The following is a 24,765-nucleotide window of genomic DNA, read 5'->3' as shown; positions in this document are numbered from 1 at the left end:
GGTCTACAGCCGCTGGCAAAGCGGTAACTGGGGGCTACGTACCCCTTGGACCCACTTCAAAGGGTGTGCACATTACAATACAAACTTTTGCTTTCCACTATGCCTTGCTCTCATCCAGCCTATAAATACATAACCTTTTCATTTTTCATCTTCTCGTCTCATATACATTTTTCTGTAATAGTTGTTTTTTAGATTTAAAATAATAATTTAAAAGAGGATGGGGTGCATGTCTAAGTACTCTATAGCGATAAGGAGTCATATGCAATCTTCGATCCTTAAATATCTTTATTTTGTCTCCTGCACAGAAAATGAAGACCCTAGCACAGAGGAGGCAGTCGGCACCATCGCTGGTCATCAGCAAAGCACTCGGCAAGTCCAGAACCATCTCCAGGTACAGCCAACAAGAGTTGAAGGAATCGCTAAACGTATTCTTATTATAGCGCAATGGTAAACAGTGTTTGGAGAGGTTGTCGATCACAAGTCAGGGGTGAGGAACTGACTTTCTTTTGGTGACTTCTCATCTTTTTAGAACTCTCCATTTACTGTCGTTCACAGTAGTGTAATGACAGGTTGACCTATACATATCAAGCGGAAGTCAACAACCAAATATCCTGCTGAATCATAGTCAAAAGGCAGCAGTTCAGAGGCTCCAAATTTCATAATCTTTGGTTTTTCCTCCACTGCCCAGTTGCAACTCGATGTCATTCATTAATCCAGTATGATGGAGATCTTTGAATATTGTGGTCTATTAGTGATGTAATTAAGGTATCATAGTCGATAAGTCAGAGTAAGTATTTCTAAACCTTTTTATAGAGTAAGTTGGTGACAAGGACACTTTTTTTTGCTTTTAGGGAAAAGTTTGGCTTCAGACTAGTGAGTATGCCATTTAAATGGCTTTAAATGTACAGCAGAAGCAAGACTGGCAAATGACAAATATGGCATTAAAATGTAGTCAGAGCAGGCTGTTATGGTGGTGAAAGTTGGACCAAGCCAATGTTAGGAGTGGGGTCTAAGAAAGAAGCCATTGTATGTATAAGTCACATGTTTGTGGAGGTTTGCCAGTTTAAACATTGCTGAAGGCTTTCTAAGTGTTAGAATTCTAAGAAATGCTACAAGTTCAATTCATCATCCATCGGGCACCTAATGTTTCATAATTATAGTTAAACTGAAATTGAAATTGAATATTTCTTTCAAATGCCTTTTGTAATGTACTTCTGCCCATTTGCTTACTTGTGATATGAGTTACATAGAACGTATTACTTATGTTTTATATATTTTTTTAATTTTTTTTTTTCTTTGTTGAAACCAATGTAGTTTTCCTCTGAAGTTGAGTGACACTGATTGGTTTGAACAGTAGCTATCCTGAGGACTAGCCCTGGTTTTATCAGGCTAAGACACAATGCTGTGTACTGCACCTACTGATGACCTCGCAACAAAAAGTGGCATATAGGCCTACATCAGAGATGTGTAAAGCTATTACTTTTATGCCATTATTCAATTCACTTTCCCCCAAAGTGTATCTAGTATATTCCATGTGAGGTACTGGTTTTGGTAATACCAATTATCTCTGAGAAACTCAGAGTCAATGCATTTTTTTAATCACTCTGACCTTTGTTACCTGTTGTACCAGCTATCAGGGGTCATTTTGTGAAGTATTTTTAGATTTCACCTTTGCACTGCTACTGACACAGGGATAGTCATGTGAAACGGAGGTTGAAGGTTAGCCAACAAAAATGAAGACTACTCGTCTGTTGGGTCAGATAAAGCATTCTTTGAATTTGTACCACAGAATAAACACCAGAGCATTTCAGCGTAATCTTAACATTTTTGGTCAAACAAACACAAACCACTCTAATGCAGTTTTCCTTTCTTTTCTTAACGACGCATCAGTCTGTTCACTCGTCCCATCAATTTTAGCCTTTCCAAGTCTTCAGTACTCAATTAATTGCAATATTTGCTCAAACTGAAAGGGTTCAATATCATGCATTTTTGCTTACTTTCTTTGTAGAAAAAACATAGCCCTAAATACTTTGAATGACCTTTGTCAAGATGTTTTTTCCGTTTTTTTTAATATGATTAATGTTTTTATATAATATTTAGAAGATATTTCACAAAGTACTGAAAACATTTGATTAGGCTGATCTTCTGTATTCAGCAAAGCAAAAAAAAAAGAAACTACTACAATATTATTATGTTTCTGGAGTATCAATATAAGTGTAATCATTGGTCTTAATCACAAGTAGGGATCCACTTTGATTTTTGTTTGCGCCCAGTTTAAAAAAAAATACTTTTTAGTTTGACTGAGTCTTGAACAAAGCACAACACCAATATCTGTATTCTTTAAATGTCTGAATGCAAGTCAGTTTTTCAACAAATATGTATTTTTCTAATTCACACCTGTTGATTTTCCCTCCCAATAACTTGAATATTCAAATGGGATGGTAGCAATCACATTATAGTGAGACTGGAATGAGATACTGTTAACTTAATAATAATGTATTGTCTGGAAAGTGATTGACAGCATAGTTTTTTTGTGTGCAACATAATATTGGAGCCTCAATATGGACACGAGAACAGTCCGTCTTTAAGATAAACCATTGGTTGTTTAACCTTTACTATTTTGCCCGTTTTAAAATAATGCAGATGTTTGCACATTTCACTCCCATCTTCATTTTGAAATGTAATTGTAATTGACTTTTGTACTGTGTGATTGCCATGGGAGAAAACTACAATTTTCTCCCCTTTTTCCATCAAAGTGTTTCCATTCCCATCTGTGCAAACAATAGTTTCAGGCTAATCAAACGCAAAATACAAAAAGGAATTCAGATGCTTTGTCTGCAGGAAAATTGCGAGGCGAGAAATCATTTTTTCTTTTGTGGACATTGGCAGCAAATCCCTGCATTTGTTAGATGTACTCTGTCACAGGGCACCCATCCTGATTTACTCCACACTTCATTTCACTTCTTAAGACTGGGAATGTCCCAAAGACAAAGAATTGCCGCTCACTGCCATCTAGCAATATTTATGTCTTTCTGCTACTGATGCATATTGGGGACCTCTGTAGCCCTGACTCCCTTTTGGTATGGGATCTGTCTCTACTACTTCATAAAGAATGAAGCCAAGCTAAACAGAACAAAGTGTTACAGCATTTAAAAGTCAGTGTTTATTTTAATTTGCAATAAGTCAAGATGTTATACAAGCTATATATATTTGTGCCAATGGGGTCTTGTTAAACCCCAACTGATTAACTTTTCCACAGGGGTTTCATCCATTAATTGAAAGCTCTCCGTACATTCATGAAAGTCAAGTGTAGCACAGTAGGTGACTCTGGAAAAAGGGTAGAGAGACGCTCCCATTAATAACAGAGAAGCATGCAGATAATTTTGGCACTACCTTGGCATACAAGCACGAAATGAAGATGCTTCATCATAATACCAGGAATAGATCACATCATAACTATTCAGGTGGCAGAGTTTGACTTAACTGAATCTCAGTATGTATTATGTATGTGGAAATTTGGCTGAACATCTTGCAGGGCTCATTGCCTCTAAAAGATATTGAACCAACAATTGAACTTGAAGAAATAAAGACCACTCAACGTGTGTCTGTGGCCAAGTAGTCAGTTGGAAGGCATTCTGAAAGGGGGCTGAGGACCTTGATACAGCCCTGTGTCACCGCCAGCTGCTGCTGCTCCACAGCTCCTGCTATCAGGCTCTGGTTACAGATGTTTTTATGACTTGACGAGGACCATATGAGTCGAGCCCAGTGAGAGATGGAATGCACATGTGGTAAGAGGTGACTTCATCTAATAGGCCCCCCTCCCTAGCTGTCTGATTTTTGAAAGGAAGCAGAAATGTTGACAGGTTCATCTGAAGGCTGGGGGGGGTGTTATGCGGCCTAGCTGGACTCTTGCTGACACAGTTCACTGCACCCTGCTGAGACTCGGAGCACCTGTGACTGGAAACATTCTCACATTGAACACAGACACTTTCGGCCCCTTGTTTTTGTCATTGTCTCGTGTTAATCAGAAGGAAGTCTGCTGAGATTTGGGGATTGTTTCTGACCTTCCAGGAGATCACTCCATCGACAGATCGGTTTTAAATTACTTAATTTTAACAAACGTCTCCAAATCACACACACACATATTTAGTTTTCATATGCTGGTAGTGCAGAACATTTTAGTCTCAAAAAGGCATTATGATTGCAGATTTTAATACTTGTTGTTTTTAACAAATTTACAAAACACACACAGGCTGCTATTTATAAGATCAGACATTTTTAGTTTTTTAACATCTTCATGGTACACGAGTTTTAACAGATATCTCAACTCAAGCCATAAACAGGAAGCCCAGATTCCTCCACTATTTCCTCAGTTTTGGAAAACACTGATTTCCCAGTGTTCCACCCATCACAGAAACTGGGCTTCATTAAGAAACATCCTTCCTTCCTTTGAAATCTCTCCTCCTTATCCAGAGAATCCACTGATACTCCTCTGAGGGGATTAAGGGAGCAACATGACCATTGTACCGTGCCATTCACTGAGTGCTTTATCACGGCAAAGAAAACATTTATAGCTTCTGAAGAGATAACAGCCAGCTCTGAGATGTGTGTAAATAGTCAGATTTGTGGTTTGTCAGCAGCCACGATACCTCTCACAGTTACCAATTTCCTAGTAACAAGACTGAGCTGGAAGCCGTTATCAGCTGAACTGCTTAAAAAACAAACAATGAAAACAATAACAAAGACGACAACATTGTCAGCAAAGTCATGACAGCCAGGTTCCCATTATTCGAGGCTTGAAGTTTTAAGATAAAATATGAGCATTGTAGATGGGCTGGCCCAGTCCCATTGCCTTGGGTATTCATAGCTATCTCAGCACTGCGGTCAAATCTTACCACATACTGTATTAAAAGGGTTATAAAATATCCATACACTTACTCTACTTCTTATTCTAACACACATTAAGGCAGGTCTTGGCTTCAAGACCCTGAAAGAAGTGACATTCAACAGTGGATGATAGCAGTGACAGGATGGGTTTAACAAGGTTATTCCTTCCCTAGGACAAATAAGTAAATCCTTTTATTTATATATATATATATATACACTCACCTAAAGGATTATTAGGAACACCTGTTCAATTTCTCATTAATGCAATTATCTAATCAACCAATCACATGGCAGTTGCTTCAATGCATTTAGGGGTGTGGTCCTGGTCAAGACAATCTCCTGAACTCCAAACTGAATGTCTGAATGGGAAAGAAAGGTGATTTAAGCAATTTTGAGCGTGGCATGGTTGTTGGTGCCAGACGGGCCGGTCTGAGTATTTCACAATCTGCTCAGTTACTGGGATTTTCACGCACAACCATTTCTAGGGTTTACAAAGAATGGTGTGAAAAGGGAAAAACATCCAGTATGCGGCAGTCCTGTGGGCGAAAATGCCTTGTTGATGCTAGAGGTCAGAGGAGAATGGGCCGACTGATTCAAGCTGATAGAAGAGCAACTTTGACTGAAATAACCACTCGTTACAACCGAGGTATGCAGCAAAGCATTTGTGAAGCCACAACACGTACAACCTTGAGGCGGATGGGCTACAACAGCAGAAGACCCCACCGGGTACCACTCATCTCCACTACAAATAGGAAAAAGAGGCTACAATTTGCACAAGCTCACCAAAATTGGACAGTTGAAGACTGGAAAAATGTTGCCTGGTCTGATGAGTCTCGATTTCTGTTGAGACATTCAGATGGTAGAGTCAGAATTTGGCGTAAACAGAATGAGAACATGGATCCATCATGCCTTGTTACCACTGTGCAGGCTGGTGGTGGTGGTGTAATGGTGTGGGGGATGTTTTCTTGGCACACTTTAGGCCCCTTAGTGCCAATTGGGCATCGTTTAAATGCCACGGCCTACCTGAGCATTGTTTCTGACCATGTCCATCCCTTTATGACCACCATGTACCCATCCTCTGATGGCTACTTCCAGCAGGATAATGCACCATGTCACAAAGGTCGAATCATTTCAAATTGGTTTCTTGAACATGACAATGAGTTCACTGTACTAAACTGGCCCCCACAGTCACCAGATCTCAACCCAATAGAGCATCTTTGGGGTGTGGTGGAACGGGAGCTTCGTGCCCTGGATGTGCATCCCACAAATCTCCATCAACTGCAAGATGCTATCCTATCAATATGGGCCAACATTTCTAAAGAATGCTTTCAGCACCTTGTTGAATCAATGCCACGTAGAATTAAGGCAGTTCTGAAGGCGAAAGGGGGTCAAACACAGTATTAGTATGGTGTTCCTAATAATCCTTTAGGTGAGTGTATATAGAATGTCTATCCGTGATTCCCTGTGTAATCCAATTGTGCGGCTCAGGGTCTACCTTTAAACAACTGCAAGGGATCGTTTCAGGTCTCAGCTGTTAATGATATGAAGTACCTGGAGCCTGCAGTCATTGTACATTAGCTATTGGTACTCGTACTCCTACATCTACACAAAGGATCAGTTTGCCGACACAGCTGACTATGTATGTATTTATTTATTTATTTATTTATTTATTTATGTGACTTATATGTTTAGCTAAATATTGTATTGGCACAAAGAATATTCCAGATATCTCTGTATGCCTGCAGAACACAAACCACCTTGAACTCCTACCTTTTCCATCTGCAAAACAATAACCATCAATAACAGAAACTGCAGAATGTTGGAAGCACTTTATAAACAATCATGAAATAGGAGACACTTCTTCACACAGAGAGTCGTCACAATCTGAACAAACTCCCCAGCAATGTGGTTGAAGCTGAAAATTTGGGAACATTCAAAAATAGCCTGGATAGGATCCTTGGATCACTTAGATATTAATGGACACCAAACGAGCACGATGGGATGAATGGCCTCCTCTCGTTTGTAAACTTTCTTGTGCTTTTTAAAAATGTTCAGCTGGGATTTTTAAAACAGTGCAACCAGAATACCAGTTATTCTCTGTTTTTAGTAATGAGAGTCTGTCTTGTTGTGGGATTTTCCAGAGAGAGCTGCCTGTCCCCCATCAGCCCCGAGTCCTGCCCCCTGGTCCAGTCGTTCCTGTGCCCTGCACGAGTGTTCGTTGCAGACAGCCATGTCCAGCTCAAGGCAGGACTGCAGACACAGGAGAGACATCTCTTCCTGTTCAGTGACATCCTGGTCATCGCCAAATCCAAGTAAGTAAACACTCTTCGACTATAAGTAGAACCAAGCTGCCCCATTATGCAAATTTAATGTTCACATTTTTATCATGGTTTTACTGTGGCTTTACATTGCTCACCTATGGGTTGAATATACCTTCATGGTGCTTTGCTACACTGAAATAAAGAATAAATAACTGTCTATTATAGTAAACTTGCCTTAGAAGCATTCACTATTGTATATAATGGTGTTTGCATGGTCCAGTGTAGTAGCACAGGGCTGGAATGTTGAACCCATAGGAAACCATGGTCATACTATGGAAAATCAGCAGTAAAACCATGTTAAATATGCAAAGAGCCTAATCTATATGGCAAGGAAATAGACCTGCGTCAATATTCTTGCATTTTGCATTTCAGAATCTGTTACTTTTTGATTTTAATGTTATTCCATGTAATTTTATTGCCTAGCTAATGGTATTTAGAGTCCCAGGCCACATCAGATAAGTTATTAAATGCTTTCTATTCCACAAAAATTTGTCTGAAAACCCAGCAATTTCCTTTTTCACACAACTCTATATTTATGTAGGCTTTTATAATTCAGTTGAGTGAAAATATAGTTACATGCAGCATGCATACTGTAGTAGAAAAAAGTCATATTTTAATTAGAATCCATAAAACTGTTTGTAATTCCATTAAGCAAATGGAAAATAATTTAAAAGAAACACAATAAACAATGTATGAAAAAAATCTCTTCTGAATCAACTGCAGCAACTAAATATTTTTCATGCAATGCAAACAGTTCTGCAAGTTGCTAAAACAAGTGTCAAGGTTTATATCAGACTCCTACATTGTTACAGCATTTCTCAACTCCTTGTATGGCTCTTTAAAGACATGTTGTCTATTTTTATTGCAATATAAATGCCATGAAATACTTAGAACACACATCCCTTCTCAGGGTCTCTGGCCCTTAGACTACCGTTTATGACTTAGACATTTTATTTTTGTTGTCATAGTTGTGAATAAGACAGAACTGCTGCTACCATGTGTATGTCTATGTTAAATAGAAAACGCAAAGCTTAAGACCACATATCCAAAGATTGAAACCTTGAAGACTGAAGAACGTACTATAGAGTGTTCATGCCTTTTTGTTTCCTTATGGGTGCTTCTTGATTGTCTGCCATCTAACATTGCCGTCACTGGTTCACTAGTGTTCAGTGACTTGTTCAGAGCGTGATAGGGTGGCGTTGCTTTTGATATTTGCAGATCCACGTCGCACTTTAAGCTGAAGAATCGCATCCGTATCTGCGAGATGTGGACAGCCTCATGCATGGAGGAGGTGTGTGAGGGCAGCACTAGCCCTGACTGCTCCTTTGTCATGGGCTGGCCCACTACCAACTGTGTGGCTACTTTCAGGTAGGGTCTCACTTCAGAACTTCTCTCCTCTATATCTTACACTATTGTGAATCACAAGGTTGATAAATAGCCCCTCACATTACAGATCCCCCCACCCCTGCTAGAAGAGAACATCTGTGCTATTGTTTTCGCTCCTGGTCCAGGGAACGCCTGAGTTAAAAGTAATTATTTCCCTAACTGAAACAAACGAGCGCTGATCATTCCCACAGTGCCCAGATTGAATCATTTTCATTGGAGTCTTTGTAAATGTACACAAGAGGAGACTGGAACCGACAGCTTGAGTTTGAAACACTGATGCTTTGTGTTAAAACTACTACCAGATTAGGTTTTACTGCAGTATCATAACTTAAAATGACAGCAGAGCTGGCAGTTACGAATGGATAGGAAAGATTGTAGTCTGCCAGTAAAATATTATTTTCCTGTACGTTTTTAAAATATACTTTTGGACAAGCCTGAGTAATGACTGTTGCTAATACCAAATACTATCTTCCTTTTCAGTTCAACAGAGGAGAAAGAAAGATGGCTTTTCTTAATAAAAAGGTAACTTCATTTCAAGTGAGCTTTTTCTTTTAGATAGGAATTGACACGTTTTTATTGTGCACTTTTAATGACAACCTTATATTTGTAATACCAATGGAAAATATGTATTGCTTTTATTTACTTTACTTTAATTTTTTCATATAGCCGAATCAAAGAGGAAAAAGAAAAAGACGATACTATAACAATCCCTTTAAAAATATTTGCAAAAGATATTGGGAACTGTGCCTATGTAAGTACACAATAATTTTCATTATTTTCAATGTTTGCATTCACGAAATTGTTTGTTATGTTTGCACCAGAATCCATAGTATTTCTTGTATGGTTTCAACGTGAAGTTTCTGATTGGTAAAAATAAGACCTATACATACCCTTTTTCTTTGTTTGACAGAATAGTAGGTGAAGCAGTCGTACGCTTTGCATTTACAATAATAACTGCTGGGTGAACCCCTTGCCTCTCCTCTACCCCCTTAATCTGTATTGGTAGGCGTTTTGCTCACTCAGGCTGAAGAAAGACACAAGCTTGACTGCCTTCCGATTATCCATTGCGGCTTTATTAGGTCAGAACTGGCCCAAATGTTCAATCTGTCGCCAAGACCAGACAGCCTTGAGCTTTTAGCTGCACTCGCAGAACAACAACAGATGGAAAAAATCGCCTCCAGAATATTCTGTGATCCCTCCTCAATCTGCCCCTCTTGCCCTGCAGCAGCCCCAGTGTAACCAGTATGAGTCTATATTCTGTGAAGACAAGGCAGTGGTCCTCTATAGAAGATGACACAGTAAAAAGACATATTCTCCAGTCACTGAAATATTTCTCTCCATAAACTGAAGGAATATTTTTGTCGGATTTGAAGAGGGAGGGCCTGGTAGCTTTGTTTAGGAATAAACCATTTCTTACTTGTGTTATTCATGTTTACTGTATTACAGCAATATGTAATTGATCAAAAACAACCAAATATGATATGACAGATTAGAAATACTATAATGTAAATAGTAATTGGTACAGAAAATAAAGAATTGTTACATAAGAGGTATCACGTACTAACAAGGTGCATTTTAAATGTTATTTTCATACTGGTATTCAGTCCTTCCCTAGAAAACCAGTATATTTTTACATGAAAACCAATAACTATTCCCCTCTTTATTAGATTTATCTGTGTTAATGTGTGGGCTATACTGAGTTTTGGTGCCATACAGTGTTGTGCAGTGAAATGGGAATTGATTCGTGGCAGTGGCAGCCTTCAAGGGAATTTGAGAATTGACTTGACCTTCTTACATGTAGATGCCAGAGACTTTCTCCTCCTAGCCACCAAAAAAATAGCTGTCTGGGTTCTTTGATCATTAACATGAATCGCATTTTGTCTCAGGTGAAGACTTCAAAGTCCTCTCAGACTGGTGTCGAACAAGGCAGACTTAGCATTTATGTTTTTCGCTTTAGACTAAACTTCCTAACTAACTCCTTTCCATTGGTTGTTTTTCTTTTCTTTACCTGTCTAGTCCAAGATTCTGGCAGTCAGCAGCACAGACTCAGCCACAGATGTCATCAAGGTGGCACTGCAGCAGTTTGGTCTTTCTGTAAGTTTCTCTCTCTTGCTTATGGATTTCTGCCCTCATTACTCTTTTGTTGTCCACTCCAGCAAATCTTATCTCTGCACCTGGCACAGTCGAGATCTCCACCACTGTTGTAGGCTGTGTGGGATGAAATGCCCAGCAGGGTGGCGAGGTGACCCTTGCCCTGTGCTGACTGTATTACACACTGCTCAGTCTTGTTTTTTTTTCTGCCTTTCAGGGCTGTGTGAAAGACTACCAGCTGTGGGTCAGCTCAAGCAAAGATGAAGCGCCTTATCCTCTGATTGGTAGGTCAAAAACCGTGGCCCCTAACTGTTCAGTATTAGTTAGTGAAGTTAAGGCTTGCACAAAGCTGTATGACGGTCCCACATGGTGTTTTCATTCTGAGGTAAACATAGGATTTTTTTCAGGCAGTTATTAGACTCCAGGGAGTAATTCAAGTTCATACACTTCATTTTGTACTAGTGAGATCACCATATTTTGATGTTTTTATTAAAAGCTCAGCACCTCAGTGTTTTTTTATTACGCTAAACATTGTGCATACTGGTGCAAGTCTTAGCCTTTCTCTAAAATATATGGTCTACTGCCTATGGGGACTTATGTTTTGGAACAGATTACATAGCCATGAAAGTATAAACATATGTATTGTAGACCATAATGTAAAATAACTTTCAATTTAATATTTTCAAGACATTTAAAGAACATGTGACTAACACTGCTTTGAAAGAACCTAATCAAATCCAGGAAAAATAACCCTCTCTCTGATTGTTTGCACAACCTGATCAATATCAATGGCGGTCACACTCTCTCTCTCCCCTCACAGGACATGAGTATCCCTTCAGCATCAAAATGAGTCACATGCGAGAGCCAGCGTCCCAGTCGGGTGCAGTCGTAGTCCGGGAGTCGGCCTCCCCCCAACAGATACAGGGGGCTCTCCTCCTGGAACAGCTGCCTCTGGAGACACGGTGCCAGTTTATCCTGAAGCCCAGCCACATGGCCATGTGCCAGCAATTACTGGGTAAGACTCCTTTACACAGGTCTCATTCACTCGGCAGCACTGATCAAAACTGACCACTTAGTCAAGGACCCCTAGAGAGAGAGTGTGAGGGAGCGGGAGAGAGGGAATGAAGAACTCCAGTCAGAGTTTGTTACTGACCGTTCTAGACACGTGGCTCAACTGATGTAACCTCTAACTCCGGTTTAAAATTCTTGGGCGTGTGTGTCATTTAATTATATACAAATGTTGTTTTTTGAGGCACTAATGTGCTTGTGATATATTTTTTTTCTTTTTTTAATTTCAGAGATGTTTTTCAGGTCATTTCTTGAGGGTATATACACAGTGTAACGAAAGTGAAACAGAGCACAGTTGTTTTATTGTCAACAGAGAGGTGATCTTCCATGAATAACAAATTGCAGTTTGTCACTAGTACTATGAATGGATGTAAATTACTTAAAAAAAGGGCACATTGTTTCCCTTCAATAGATGTTTCTTCACATTGCTGAACAGTTTAGTTGTTGTTGTTTTTTTGCAGTGAAGATTCCTAGTTATACAACTGAACAAAAACAGAGTTACAAATACATGAATAACAGTATTTCCTATTCTCTGAAGTTGTGTGTGTCTCTTCCCAAATGAATACCTTCTTTTTATTCTTTCTCTCAGAACCCAGCCAAAAGCCCTTCAAGAGGAAAAGGTCGCTTATAAACTGGGCCTTCTGGCGTGGTTCTGGGAACCAGCTTGACAGCCTGCCACTGTCTCCCACCTCCCCCAATCCCGGGCGCCTCTTCGGTCTTCCTCTGAGCGTAGTCTGTGAGGATAACAGTCTGCCCAAGCCAGTCATGGTGAGGAGACAGCGATGTTACCGCAAGCCTCTGAGCCTGTCATCATGGTGCCCATCACTGCTGCTATATTGCCACAGTCGTTTTGGTTTGAATGGGTGTTTGAGGACCAGAGTGAGGGCAGTTTGTCCATATTGTCACGTGCTTGGGCTTGACACCTTTTGAAAGTTAATTCAGGAATGTCAAAATTGCTCATAGTTATAGTACAAACAACGCTGAATGAAACATGTTTTCCTGTCACTGGTCACATAGTTTAAATCCCTTATCTCTATATTTGAAGGACATGCTGAGCTTCCTGTTTCAAGAGGGCCCGTTCACAAGAGGCATTTTCCGCCGCTCTGCCAACGCAAAGGCCTGTCGAGAGCTGAGGGACAAGCTGAACTCTGGAGCCGAAGTCCTGCTGAACTCTGAATCCATTTTTGTGATGGCCGCTGTGTTTAAGGTACATTTTTAAGTGATGATAACATTGTCACCTGAGGGAACCCTTTGAGATAATCCCAAACCAGCACACACGGCAGGACAACTGCAGCCAAATTATTTAACCGGCATTCCCTGAACTCGAATCCCCTTGCACATTTTCTGAAGGAAACCAGATGAAGAACACAGAACATTGTGTCATGTCCAAATGGCAGCTGCTGCCAAAGGTAGATCTGAACAGTAAATTTGAACCACCTGTGTTTTAATGTGATGTGACAGTACATGTACTAATTTGTATGCCATGTAGTTAATCAAAAATCTCTATACTATATATATACCCTACAAACCCAAGCCCAACATACATTCTTTATATTTTGTAATCTCTAAGTGGAACCCGCATACCCTCCATAACAATATCATTATAGCTCCTGGGTGGTTCTGCTCTGACAATCTGCAGCAGCCAGCCTCCAGCATTCCCAATCACTGCCCCATATATCATTAAACATGTGTCTGGCTGCTCTAATTGGCTGTTTGAGCATCTCTTCCGCCAAGATAGATTATCACTGCGGCATGATAGCTAGGCACATGAAATTGTCTGAACTGCTTTATCTGTTATTCATGGCTAATCTCATGGAAAGTTTGATTTGTTTTGGACCTTTTCAGATAAATCTAAAAAAAACACTGGAAATTGTCTCCGCAATAAAACGTCATCATCCATTAAGTTGATAAAATGCTTTAAAAGCGAAACCAGTAGGGGAAAAAAGTATTTGATCCCCTGCTGATTTTGTATGTTTGCCCACTGACAAAGAAATGATCAGTCTATAATTTTAATGGTAGGTGTATTTTAACAGTGAGATACAGAATAACAACAACAAAATCCAGAAAAAACGCATTTCAAAAAAGTTATAAATTGATTTGCATGTTAATGAGGGAAATAAGTATTTGACCCCTTCGACTTAGTATTTGGTGGCAAAACCCTTGTTGGCAATCACAGAGGTCAGACGTTTCTTGTAGTTGGCCACCAGGTTTGCACACATCTCAGGAGGGATTTTGTCCCACTCCTCTTTGCAGATCCTCTCCAAGTCATTAAGGTTTCGAGGCTGACGTTTGGCAACTCGAACCTTCAGCTCCCTCCACAGATTTTCTATGGGATTAAGGTCTGGAGACTGGCTAGGCCACTCCAGGACCTTAATGTGCTTCTTCTTGAGCCACTCCTTTGTTGGCTGTGTGTTTTTGGTCATTGTCATGCTGGAATACCCATCCATGACCCATTTTCAATGCCCTGGCTGAGGGAAGGAGGTTCTCACCCAAGATTTGATGGTACATGGCCCCGTCCATCATCCCTTTGATGCGGTACAGTTGTCCTGTCCCCTTAGCAGAAAAACACCCCCAAAGCATAATGTTTCCACCTCCATGTTTGACGGTGGGGATGGTGTTCTTGGGGTCATTCCTCCTCCTCCAAACACGGCGAGTTGAGTTGATGCCAAAGAGCTCGATTTTGGTCTCATCTGACCAAAACACTTTCACCCAGTTCTCCTCTGAATCATTCAGATGTTCATTGGCAAACTTCAGACGGGCCTGTACATGTGCTTTCTTGAGCAGGGGGACCTTGCGAGCGCTGCAGGATTTCAGTCCTTCACGGCGTAGTGTGTTACCAATTGTTTTCTTGGTGACTATGGTCCCAGCTGCCTTGAGATCATTAACAAGATCCTCCCGTGTAGTTCTGTGCTGATTCCTCACCGTTCTCATGATCATTGAAACTCCACGAGGTGAGATCTTGCATGGAGCCCCAGACCAAGGGAGACTGACAGATATTTTGTGTTTCTTCCATTTGCGAATAATCCCACCAACTGTTGTCACCTTCTCACCAAGCTGCTTGGCGATGGTCTTGTAGCCCATTCCAGCCTTGTGTAGGTCTACAATCTTGTCCCTGACATCCTTGGACAGCTCTTTGGTCTTGGCCATGGTGGAGAGTTTGGAATCTGATTGATTGATTGCTTCTGTGGACAGGTGTCTTTTATACAGGTAACGAGCTGAGATTAGGAGCACTCCCTTTAAGAGTGTACCTGTATAAAAGACACCTGGGAGCCAGAAATCTTGCTGATTGATAGGGGATCAAATACTTATTTCACTCATTAACATACTGTAATTCTGATCTGTGATCACTTTGATTCGTGGATATCGGTACATTTGAAGGGTGTTTTTGATTAACGACATTTAACCTGAAATATTCAGGGCAGCGTTTTGCCTTTTCATTCTTTACAGAAGCCCCAATGCATCATTGTGTGTTAAAGCAGAAATATATAATGTGTCCATTGATTAGCTAAAATTATTATTTATAATGTAGTGTCTATCTTTCCTTGTCCAATAGGACTTCCTGAGGAACATTCCGGGCAGTCTTCTCTTTTCGGAGCTCTATAACAAGTGGGTCAATGTGATGGACCAAGGCAATGATGAGGAGAGGATACTGGCCATCCAAAGGTAACTGTAGTTTCCTACCTACATTAGAATACCTATCAGTCCCTGTTAAACCAAAGCAAGGTATTCACAAACTCTCCAAAACACATCATGAGGCCTAATCTCTCCATCTCTTTCTTTCTCCATCTCTTTCTAACACATACACACACACACACACACACACACACACTTGTCCAAATAAAGATGGTTTGACTCATTTCTGAAAAAGATTAGGCTGTGAAACAAGAAACACCAACACATTTCAATTACATTTTTGTTGATCTATGTCATATGAAAGACCATAATACCTATAGAAGAACAGGCATAATTGATAGGACGTTTCTCATTTGTACTGTGCTTCTTCCTCAGACTCATGGAACAACTTCCTAAAGAAAACATGCTCCTGTTGAGACACCTTTTTGGGGTTCTTCACTGCATTGAGCAGCACTCAGAGGAGAACCAAATGAATGCTTTCAACCTGGCTGTTTGCATTGCTCCCAGCATGCTTTGGGCTCCTGCACCATCAAGCCCAGAGACTGAGAGTGAAGGCACCAAAAAGGTAAGAAGCCAGTGACACGTTGTGACCCAGATGTGCTCACAGGACCCCTTCATCTCCACAGTGCACTTAACTAAAGTTTAAAACAGTTTTAATGATAAAATGACACCTCATCTTTGAACACTGATGTAATGCGAAGAACTCAAGATTCTCAATTACTTTCTCAACATATCACGTTCTTTGCTATACTGCTAATATAATCAAATAATGCTGAGTATAAATGGGTATAATTGCTGTAGAAATTATGGATGAAAAGGAAAATATAAGAATGTCCCTTGCACGGATTCACTACATATTACAACCGTGTTTTCCATATTTTCTCAGAATTCTCTCTAGTTGTAATGTTAAGGCTCAAGTCAGTTAATTTATTCATCCTCTTTTGCCCCTGTGCTCCGTCAAGAACAATGGCATGATTTAGAAGCAATACATTTATTTTCAAATTTGAATGTTTATAATAAGCAGGAATTATGTTTAATTTCTGTGTGACTTTTACGTCATTCACAAAAAGTCATTCCAGAGGAAGCTTATTTTTATGGAGCAATAAAAAGTGTTTACATTTTTGCGGAGTGTGGATTTCGGCTGGCCACAAAACTATTCAAAACATTTCCTTTGCATTCCGATGGACAGCTTTCTTCTCATAAAATCAATGTAAAACCATTTTCTAACAGAGTTCTTTGATCAAATGCAAACGATGCATTTTGCAGAATCTGACCTACACATCCAACCACAGCACATCTTGTTTAATATAGTAGACGCACAGTAGCCATAACCTCTGAAATGTTTGACAGACTTTAGTGCATCTTAATGATGAGAATATTGCATACAAAAATAAAATATATTTATTTGATGCATTTTAATATATGAAAAAATACGTTATTTAGCCATAGCTCTATTCAATTAAATTTCTTTGTAAGGAGCAGTAAGTAGGATTTAATGTTTGAAACTTTAAGTTGAGCAAAAGAAGACAATATGTAGACAGAGTTTTTGGACTATAGCTAATAGGCAATTTTTTACTGTCAGAGACTAATGTGAAAATAATGCTTCCAAAGTTAAAACCATGAAATGGTATTTTGAAGCTCATAGTAAAATAGTACTCTTAAATGAAAGAAGGCTTTTGAAGGGAACAACAATAAATCACTGGCTTTAGAGCAGGAGGTTGGTAAGATCAATACTCTGATGTGAATCCCTGGCAAACTCAAAAATAAGTAACCAGTCCGAACTAATCTTTCATCCTGGAACGGTGGCCAGAGCTACGGGAATGTAAATACATTCCTTCTGCAGGTGTGTTAGAATTGCAAAGACTGGTCTACTGAAGAGTTTACAACCATGGAGGTGAAACATAAAATAATAATTTTGTATCAAAAAGTAAATATTAGCCTTTTTTGTTATTAGAAGCAGAGACAAATTTAGGTTGATAGAACTTTGTAGAATTATGTTTCACAACACACACAATTAAAAAGTAATTTGTCATGTGTTGTATTCTGAGAGCAAAATTCTCTGTCCATGAAGACATTCCAGCATGTTAAAAATAAGAAAAAGGAAAAAAAAAATTAAATTATATTAAAACAAATCTGTATTGTTCCATTATAGACTTGTCACATAACACATGACCAGCAATAAAACCCTATTAGTACAGCAAAGGAAGCACAGCTTCATGAAGAAAACTGTATATTACATGTTGAATTTAAACTTCACTAACTGAAATCTGTGTGTACAGGTTTACAGTCACTGCAGTCATTATTCACACAATTCACCAACGCAGGTAGTGTAAATTCATTGAAAAAGGTCCCATGCTTTTTACTGACAAGCAGCACTGAGGAATGTAGGTAAACACTTAAACATTGGATGACAATCAAATAAACTAACCAGCTGTGTATTTTATTACAGGTTTCTATCGTTGTGCAGTTTGTCATAGAAAACTGCAGTAAGATCTTCGGTGAAGACGTTACTTCCTTGTTTGGGAGTTTGCCACAGAAGTGCAACGGCAGTGATAATGGATCAGGTACAACAAATGTTTTTTTCTGGAAACATCTTGGGTATTATTCATAAAGCACCTCCACTATGCTGAGATTGTTAGTTTTATAACTAACAATCTTCCTTATTAAAATTGGAGAAAATCTACTGAGTAGCATTTCTAAACCACAGTATGCCGCTGAGCTTTCTAGGTCTAGTTATGGGCTCCTAGTATTCATCCCAGGTAATATTTATCACAAGAAGCATGTTTTAAATTCCCTCCACAGTCTTGGCTGTGTTCAGCTAGTGTATCCCATTAATCCACAATATGATTATTTATTAAAATCATAAATCTCTTTTAGTAAAATGTATCCAATTACCCTTTATGTTGATTGGACTCTTGGTTGGGCAGTAGTTTCAACAAAGCACTCAGTGAAGTGGAAACCAGTGTTGAAAACTTGTTAAGAAATACATTTGTTATTATTATTATTTTGGCTAAGGTTTGCAAAAGAAAAAAACAGCTGGCTACATCTCTTGTTCTCTTCTCTTGTTCCCATTTTCATGAGCACATGCAAATGAATGGGGCTAATTTGTCATTAAAATGGTATAACATAATAATTAATATATAAATATAATTAATAGTAAATAAGTAAACTAAAAGGAAAAAATGACTGGAATTCAGTTGGGTCTTAGCTGTCACTGTTGTAACCCTTTTGTCCAGGGGTTTTTGACCTGCAGTCATTGCAGTAACTACTTGCTTGCTCTTTTGACCCCTGTGGAATGCTTGGTCAGAGAGTGACGTTGAGATGACGTTGAAATTAGTGCGATGAAAGATTAAAAGATAATTAATTGCATTCAATCGTTTTAGTAATTAAGGAAGGATCAAAACATATAATTCTGTTGGAAGGAATTCCAGAATTCAAAAGAAAGATCATATGAAAATAATAGTTTTAGTTAACTTATATTTATTGAACTAGAACTTAATTAAGTTAAGTTCCTAGGTCTAACTATGAAATGCAAATAAAAACAAACATTTTGGTGAGTGTATTGATTTAAAGTACTAAATTCATATTATTTTAGTATTACCGAGTTCTGCAGTTGATTTATCTTAAAATAAATAACTGTTACGCATTAACTTTTCAGGAAATATATAGGTCAGTCAGACATTCAAATGCTCAGGGTAGTTTTAACACTTCTATAAATATTTACCAGATGTCCATTTATATTTTATAGAGTTGCTACACGTAAGCTACAAAAAAAGAAATCTGCCTTACTAAAATCTGGGTAGAAAAAGTGTTTTTCAGATTTGACAAGAGTGTGCTGTGTATCGTAGGGGGTTGAGAATATGAACCCAAACTCACTGATACTGACTACTGTTTCCTTTCTTCGACCTAGATGTCTCCTCCTTCCAGATGAACGACTCCTCGTATGACAGCTTGGAAAACGAGCTGAACGATGATGCAGATTGTCCCTTCCCAGACCTGGGCCGAAAGGACAAGCAGGACAACCGGAGCAGGGACTCTGTCATCACCTTAAGTGACTGTGACTTAGACCAGCCGGAGACGGAGCCCATCCACCTGCAGCTGCCGCCGCTGTCCAGGCCGAGGCGGTTCACTCCTGCCGTGCGTCAGAGCAGGCCCCGCAGAGAGTGCCTGGACAAGGACTCTCTGTACCCCAGGGGCGCTAGAAGACACCGCCGCTGTTCCGAGCCGGCCATCGCTCTCTTGCCTTCAGGCTTGGGCCAACATTTGGAGAAACATGACACGGTGGTCCGCAAAGCCAGCTACGATGCTGTCATTACTAAAGTCGAGGACGGCTGTGTAGAGCAGCTTCACTGCTTACAGTTGGATGGACTCATGAATCTCAGCCCAAACACAGGCAGAGACTTGAGAACAGCAGGCAATGACCGTAGAGACTCACAGAACATTTCAAGACTAAAGCTCAAGCAGCCACCTCCCCTGAGGCTAAACCTCTGCCCGGCAACTAGCTGCTCCAGTCTGTCCTCCCCTGGTACCTCCCCATCTGGCTCCTCCATGAGCTCCCTGGACAGTGCTTTCTCCCAGTACTCTGATTACTCTGTCTTCACCCCCACTGAGCCCTGCTTCCCCAGTGGGACTCCCAGGGCACAAGGAGACTCTTCTCCACGGTTCAGCACCTCCACACATTCATCTGACTTGCTGTCTCCTGGACTGCACTCCCGTCCTGCTTCATGTTCCTCTCCCAAGATGGAAAAGGACAGGCTAACCAGCTCTCCCAAGGAAGGCTGTGACTGGGCCCTTCAAAGGAGTTGCCACAGTTTACATCCCAACACATGGCTCAAGAAGGACCGCAGCTGGTCCCTTCACAAGAAAGAAAGGAGTTGTGCGAAGCAGGAGAGTGTCCAAAGTAAGAGCCCAGACAGGCTGCCACTTTCTAGTGAATCTCCTTTAGAAGTATCTGGCCAGGAACATGAACAAACACACAAAGAATCAGCCACGGTGGCCAAGAGACAACACAGCAAGCCACCTTCCTACCAGGAAGCCATACTGCAGATAAATCGGTCGAAGCCTCCCTTTTACCAAGTGAAACAAAAAGGTTTAACTGTAAAGGAGCTTAGGCAGCTCCATGAACATGGTGGCAGCAAGGAGGTTGTGCAACAGACAGGTGCGGTCTGTCTCCTCAAGCCACCAGCTCTCAGAGTACAGAAGAGTCCACCAGCAAGGAATGGCCCAGGCCAGTTGCCTCAAACTGTATTCTTTGGGCAAAGCAGTTCTTTGAGTGTCCGCCCCATGCGGAGGCAGCAGTCACAATCCTTCACTCTAGCCGAGGAGTGTCTCAGAAGCCCGGCGGCGCGGCGCTCTTCAGAACCGTCTGTCGGCTGTGGGGGTGGGGGGGCTGTGCCCTCTGACTTGGAGAGGCACAGACTCTTACTTGTTAAGGACAAAAAAGACTTGCAAGTTAAGAATCTGCAGGACCACAAGCTCAAGGTATCTGACGTGGACCAATCCTGCAATGGCCTGAGCCACAAGTCGGAGACCAATTTCTGTCTGTCTCCGTCCACCACCAAGGCAGTCAAAGACTACTTCTCTTGCACGGATGTGGAGAACTGTCTGAAGAAGTCTCAAGAGGTGGCCAATGCAGTCATTCAAGGCAAGAAAGAGTGGCACAGTAAGAGATGCAGTGACCCCAAGTTTGAGGACTTTGAACAAATGTTTTTCGCCGAAGAGTCTTATGTGTGAAAGGAACAGTGTAATGCTGGACAATTTTGTAAATAAACAGGGATTTTTCACACTGTAAATGCTGCTTTATTATATAGCAACCATGCGCAGCTTCACATGTTTGTAAAGCTCAATGATGTGTGTGGCGCATTCCTAGTTAACAGAGTATTTAACTTTTATTTTTATTTTTTATTTTGGGGGTGGGGGGGAGTAGAAAACACTTCTGAATAATGATTAAAGGACAGAAATTATCTGACAAATTCTCACAATCCGACTCATAATTTAAGGTTTTTGTGTTTGAAAGCAATCCACTGTATTAATAATAAAAACACAATATTCACTGATTAAATGAGACACCAAACATGCAGTAGGCATTTCACATGCTCAAACACCATTATTTACAGCATTATAAATATATCTATATCAAATTATATTCCTCAGATAGTCTTTCAGTCTTTCCCACTTACATTTAAAGACCCCAGTTATCCTAATTCATGCATATAAAAAGTGAAGCAATACTCGGTAACATGTCCGACATAGCCAAAGTCAATTGGCACAGAGACAATAATAACAACAGTATAATTTTGTGTGTGTAAGGTCTTTTAATGTGAAAATATCAAGCTATTCATATTTTATGTTCACATGCAAAACAAAAACATGGAAGCTAGGGCTGCCAATGGTTTGGCATGATTGTTTTACAAACCGTTGAGTCCCGTGTCTTTAAGTGAAAGAAGAAGTCTGAAAGCTTTAGATCCAACACAATAGCCTGGAGGAGCAATACATCTTTGTCATTATATTCACCTTTGGTACAACACCTAGGTTACTGTGAGAAGCTAGAGCAAATGTGCTACAGCCAAAACTGGCAAAGGGTACCAAGCCATGAAAATCTGTATCCGTTTCTTTTTAAGTCTGTAAAGGAAAGGCTGTTTGAAAAAGGCTGAAATTCTTATTAATAAAGGGTTTGAGGCAGTGTATCCATTATTATGGTATGCTCTATCTATCTATATTGATAAGGTTTGGCAGATCTGTGAAATGCCTCCTGTGTACTGTGAACTAGTTAGGAATGTGGGGAGTATTCATCTGGCCGCACAGAAACATTTAAAGCACTTAACAATCCAAAAGTTAAACGGAAAAGTCGCTACTTCGATAGATTTCGTACAGTACAGCAGAAGGGAGTATCCGTCTGGAGTATTATTTGAGGTGTCTCTGTACATTTGCAGTAATTATATTGTGGTTGTTTTTCAAAGTACATTTTGACATTTTAAAGTTGTATTGTAAATCACTGCTGCCATAATGCATAAATGTAAGACTCTGAGAGAGGATGTTACAAGAACCTTCTCTTTTTATATTTGTATTTCAGTTGAAGAATGTGTATAATGCTGTATGTATATTTATACAATGCTACAGTACAAGTTCGCAGTTGTTGTTTGACCTGTAAGAAATTAATCTGTATTTTTGTACATGCTGATCCTGCTGCTGTTCCAGAAGTATATTTGCTACAAACGTGCACAATTTGTATACTGTGTATATCTATTGTAATGCATACGTATAAAAAAATAAAGTATCACACTTTTCATCTTTGAAGTGTCACAGAAGGCAATATGAATATCTGTCCTATCAGAGAGGCAATGAATGTTTATGTATTTAATAAACACAATAATAACACAATATCAACAGGACGCCAGTAATTCCCCATATTTTCATACATGAATATAATGTTTTCATCCCCTCATTCCCAGTGGATGTTACTCAATCTCACTGCAGCATCACTGTTGGGTACTGTTCTCACATCTTGAAAACACCGTGAATGGCTTCGCTGTGTTACACATATGCTGTGTGGAGTAGCGTCTGGCGGTGTTGAGAAGCCCGGCGCCTGTTCACTATGCGCACACTGTTACCTGTGTTTTGTAACTCACTGGCTCTCCTCCCTGGCGCGGGCAATAGTCTCTCAAGAAACATCTGGGTGAAAGGTGTGTGGGGCACATTTTTAAGGGGTTTGTTTACAAGTTTCCATAAAGTCATTTTGTATGTGTTGTTGTCATGGAGATCAGTGGTGCTGACACATGCTGGACAGAATTTCTCCAGGTGCAAGTTTGGTCCAACCCTGTTGGAACATAGAACTGGCTCAGAATAAAACATCTCTTGGAAGCTTTTACAGGGCAATCAATACAATAGTCATCTGTTTATGAAGCTGGTAATTAGGTAATTCATTCTAAAACCACTTGTACTTGTCAATGTTTGTCAGACAAAGTGTCCAAACGCTGAAATAAATCACATTTTTCATAACAGATTAACCGAAAAAATGTCTGCTTTTAGCTTACGTAGGTTCGTTTTTGGTTGGTCGTTTGTTTTTGCAAAGTGTACTTTCATTTATCAACGCTAACGATAATTTATCAGGCCAATGTTAAATTGTTTTTCCTTGCTTTTACATTTCATATAGATGCTTTAGTAAAGTTTAGTTTGGGTTTAATTTTACCAATAGCTTTTTTAGAGCTCAGTGTAAGTGAAATAAAGTGGGAGGTGAAACAAATATCAAATACAAAAATTATAATACCTTGGAGAATATCCATAGAAATATATACATGAGTTGGACATTAAAAAATTGATTAAATTATGTCATGGAGCCTCTGGACACATCCTACCAGAGTTGTATAGTTGTTTCCTCATTGTGGTTGTCCATTTTATCATTTCATGTGACCACGATTTTATTTCATAGTGGCTGGTATTAACATGCCATTTCCCCTTCTGTGGCTATAATGTTCATAATTAGCCAGTTCACATGACCAAGTTAACCTGGAACACCAAGTGAAAGGTCATAGGTCTAAAGCCAAGCTTACACTGAGCCCCCAATTTCAAATCAACGACTTAAAGACTAGGAAAAGCTTGACCAAACGACAGCAGGAATGCATCAGGTGAGCGAAAGAGATTGCTGGGTGACAATGATTGTGGTGCAGAGATGTTGTTTGGCAATTGACATTGAGCGAGTTTTTGAATGCATATAGAGATCAGATGTGCTGACGGACATTGTATCATACTCACCAGTGCATTGGTATTATGCGTGGCATGTCCGTTTTTTCCTTCATTTAGCTTACAGTACGGATACAGATATATTGATTGTATCTACTTCAAGGCTAAAGATTATTTTGGTTTCGTGACTGACCAACTGTGTTTCAACTTCCAGATTACAGAGAAACTATTCTGCAGCCCAGTACACTTTGTATTTGTGTTCAGGGTCATGTGAAGAAGCTGCATTATACAGAAGATACAGCTCATTAAACGATGATGTTAAAATGGGGTTGGAAAGCTCTGCTGTGGTTTTATTGCCTGCATAAAGTGTGTGGCGCTTGTTTATTGTCCTGCTTCAGTACAGTAAGAAGATCTTGAGCAGTGCTTACTTTGGCGAATTCCAGGGTGATGAAGTACCTCAACAATTTACAAAACTGTGGTAATGAAATAACAGTTGAAAGCAATATTTTGACACTCACGTTCAGGTTCGTATGGAGTGATTTTTACAGCCACCGGTGCTTGCTTGCTTTGGCTCAAGTACAGCTACTCCAGGTTTGTATGTTGCCTAGGTCACAGTTTATTTTTTATTTGGTTTCAGCTGCATCTCCAGACCTGCAAGTTTGAGACTCCACTCTGTGAGCTCATGTTGCATATTATCTCA

General features: G+C 39.9%; 1 protein-coding gene across 2 annotated transcripts in view; it reads left to right on the top strand.

Moving 5' to 3' along the window:
• The window catches only part of arhgap20 (Rho GTPase activating protein 20), a 36,870-nt gene extending 14,198 nt beyond the window's left edge, over nt 1-22,672 (top strand). For both annotated transcript variants that reach the window (XM_066706465.1, XM_066706464.1), the window contains 14 exons: nt 306-391; nt 7,029-7,199; nt 8,427-8,576; nt 9,075-9,116; nt 9,261-9,345; nt 10,611-10,688; nt 10,903-10,969; nt 11,506-11,700; nt 12,343-12,521; nt 12,799-12,960; nt 15,307-15,416; nt 15,762-15,951; nt 17,836-17,950; nt 19,297-22,672. In XM_066706465.1, the coding sequence (XP_066562562.1) occupies nt 306-391; nt 7,029-7,199; nt 8,427-8,576; nt 9,075-9,116; nt 9,261-9,345; nt 10,611-10,688; nt 10,903-10,969; nt 11,506-11,700; nt 12,343-12,521; nt 12,799-12,960; nt 15,307-15,416; nt 15,762-15,951; nt 17,836-17,950; nt 19,297-21,119 (3,453 nt within the window). In that variant the 3' untranslated portion in view covers nt 21,120-22,672. The remainder of the gene's footprint in view (nt 1-305; nt 392-7,028; nt 7,200-8,426; nt 8,577-9,074; nt 9,117-9,260; nt 9,346-10,610; nt 10,689-10,902; nt 10,970-11,505; nt 11,701-12,342; nt 12,522-12,798; nt 12,961-15,306; nt 15,417-15,761; nt 15,952-17,835; nt 17,951-19,296) is intronic.
• The last annotated feature ends 2,093 nt before the right edge of the window (nt 22,673-24,765 follow it).

Source organism: Amia ocellicauda, chromosome 6 (genome assembly GCF_036373705.1).
Source record: "Amia ocellicauda isolate fAmiCal2 chromosome 6, fAmiCal2.hap1, whole genome shotgun sequence".
Taxonomy (NCBI): Eukaryota; Metazoa; Chordata; class Actinopteri; order Amiiformes; family Amiidae; genus Amia; species Amia ocellicauda.
Note: the sequence above shows the minus strand (reverse complement) of the source record. Positions and strands in the feature narration are given on the sequence as shown.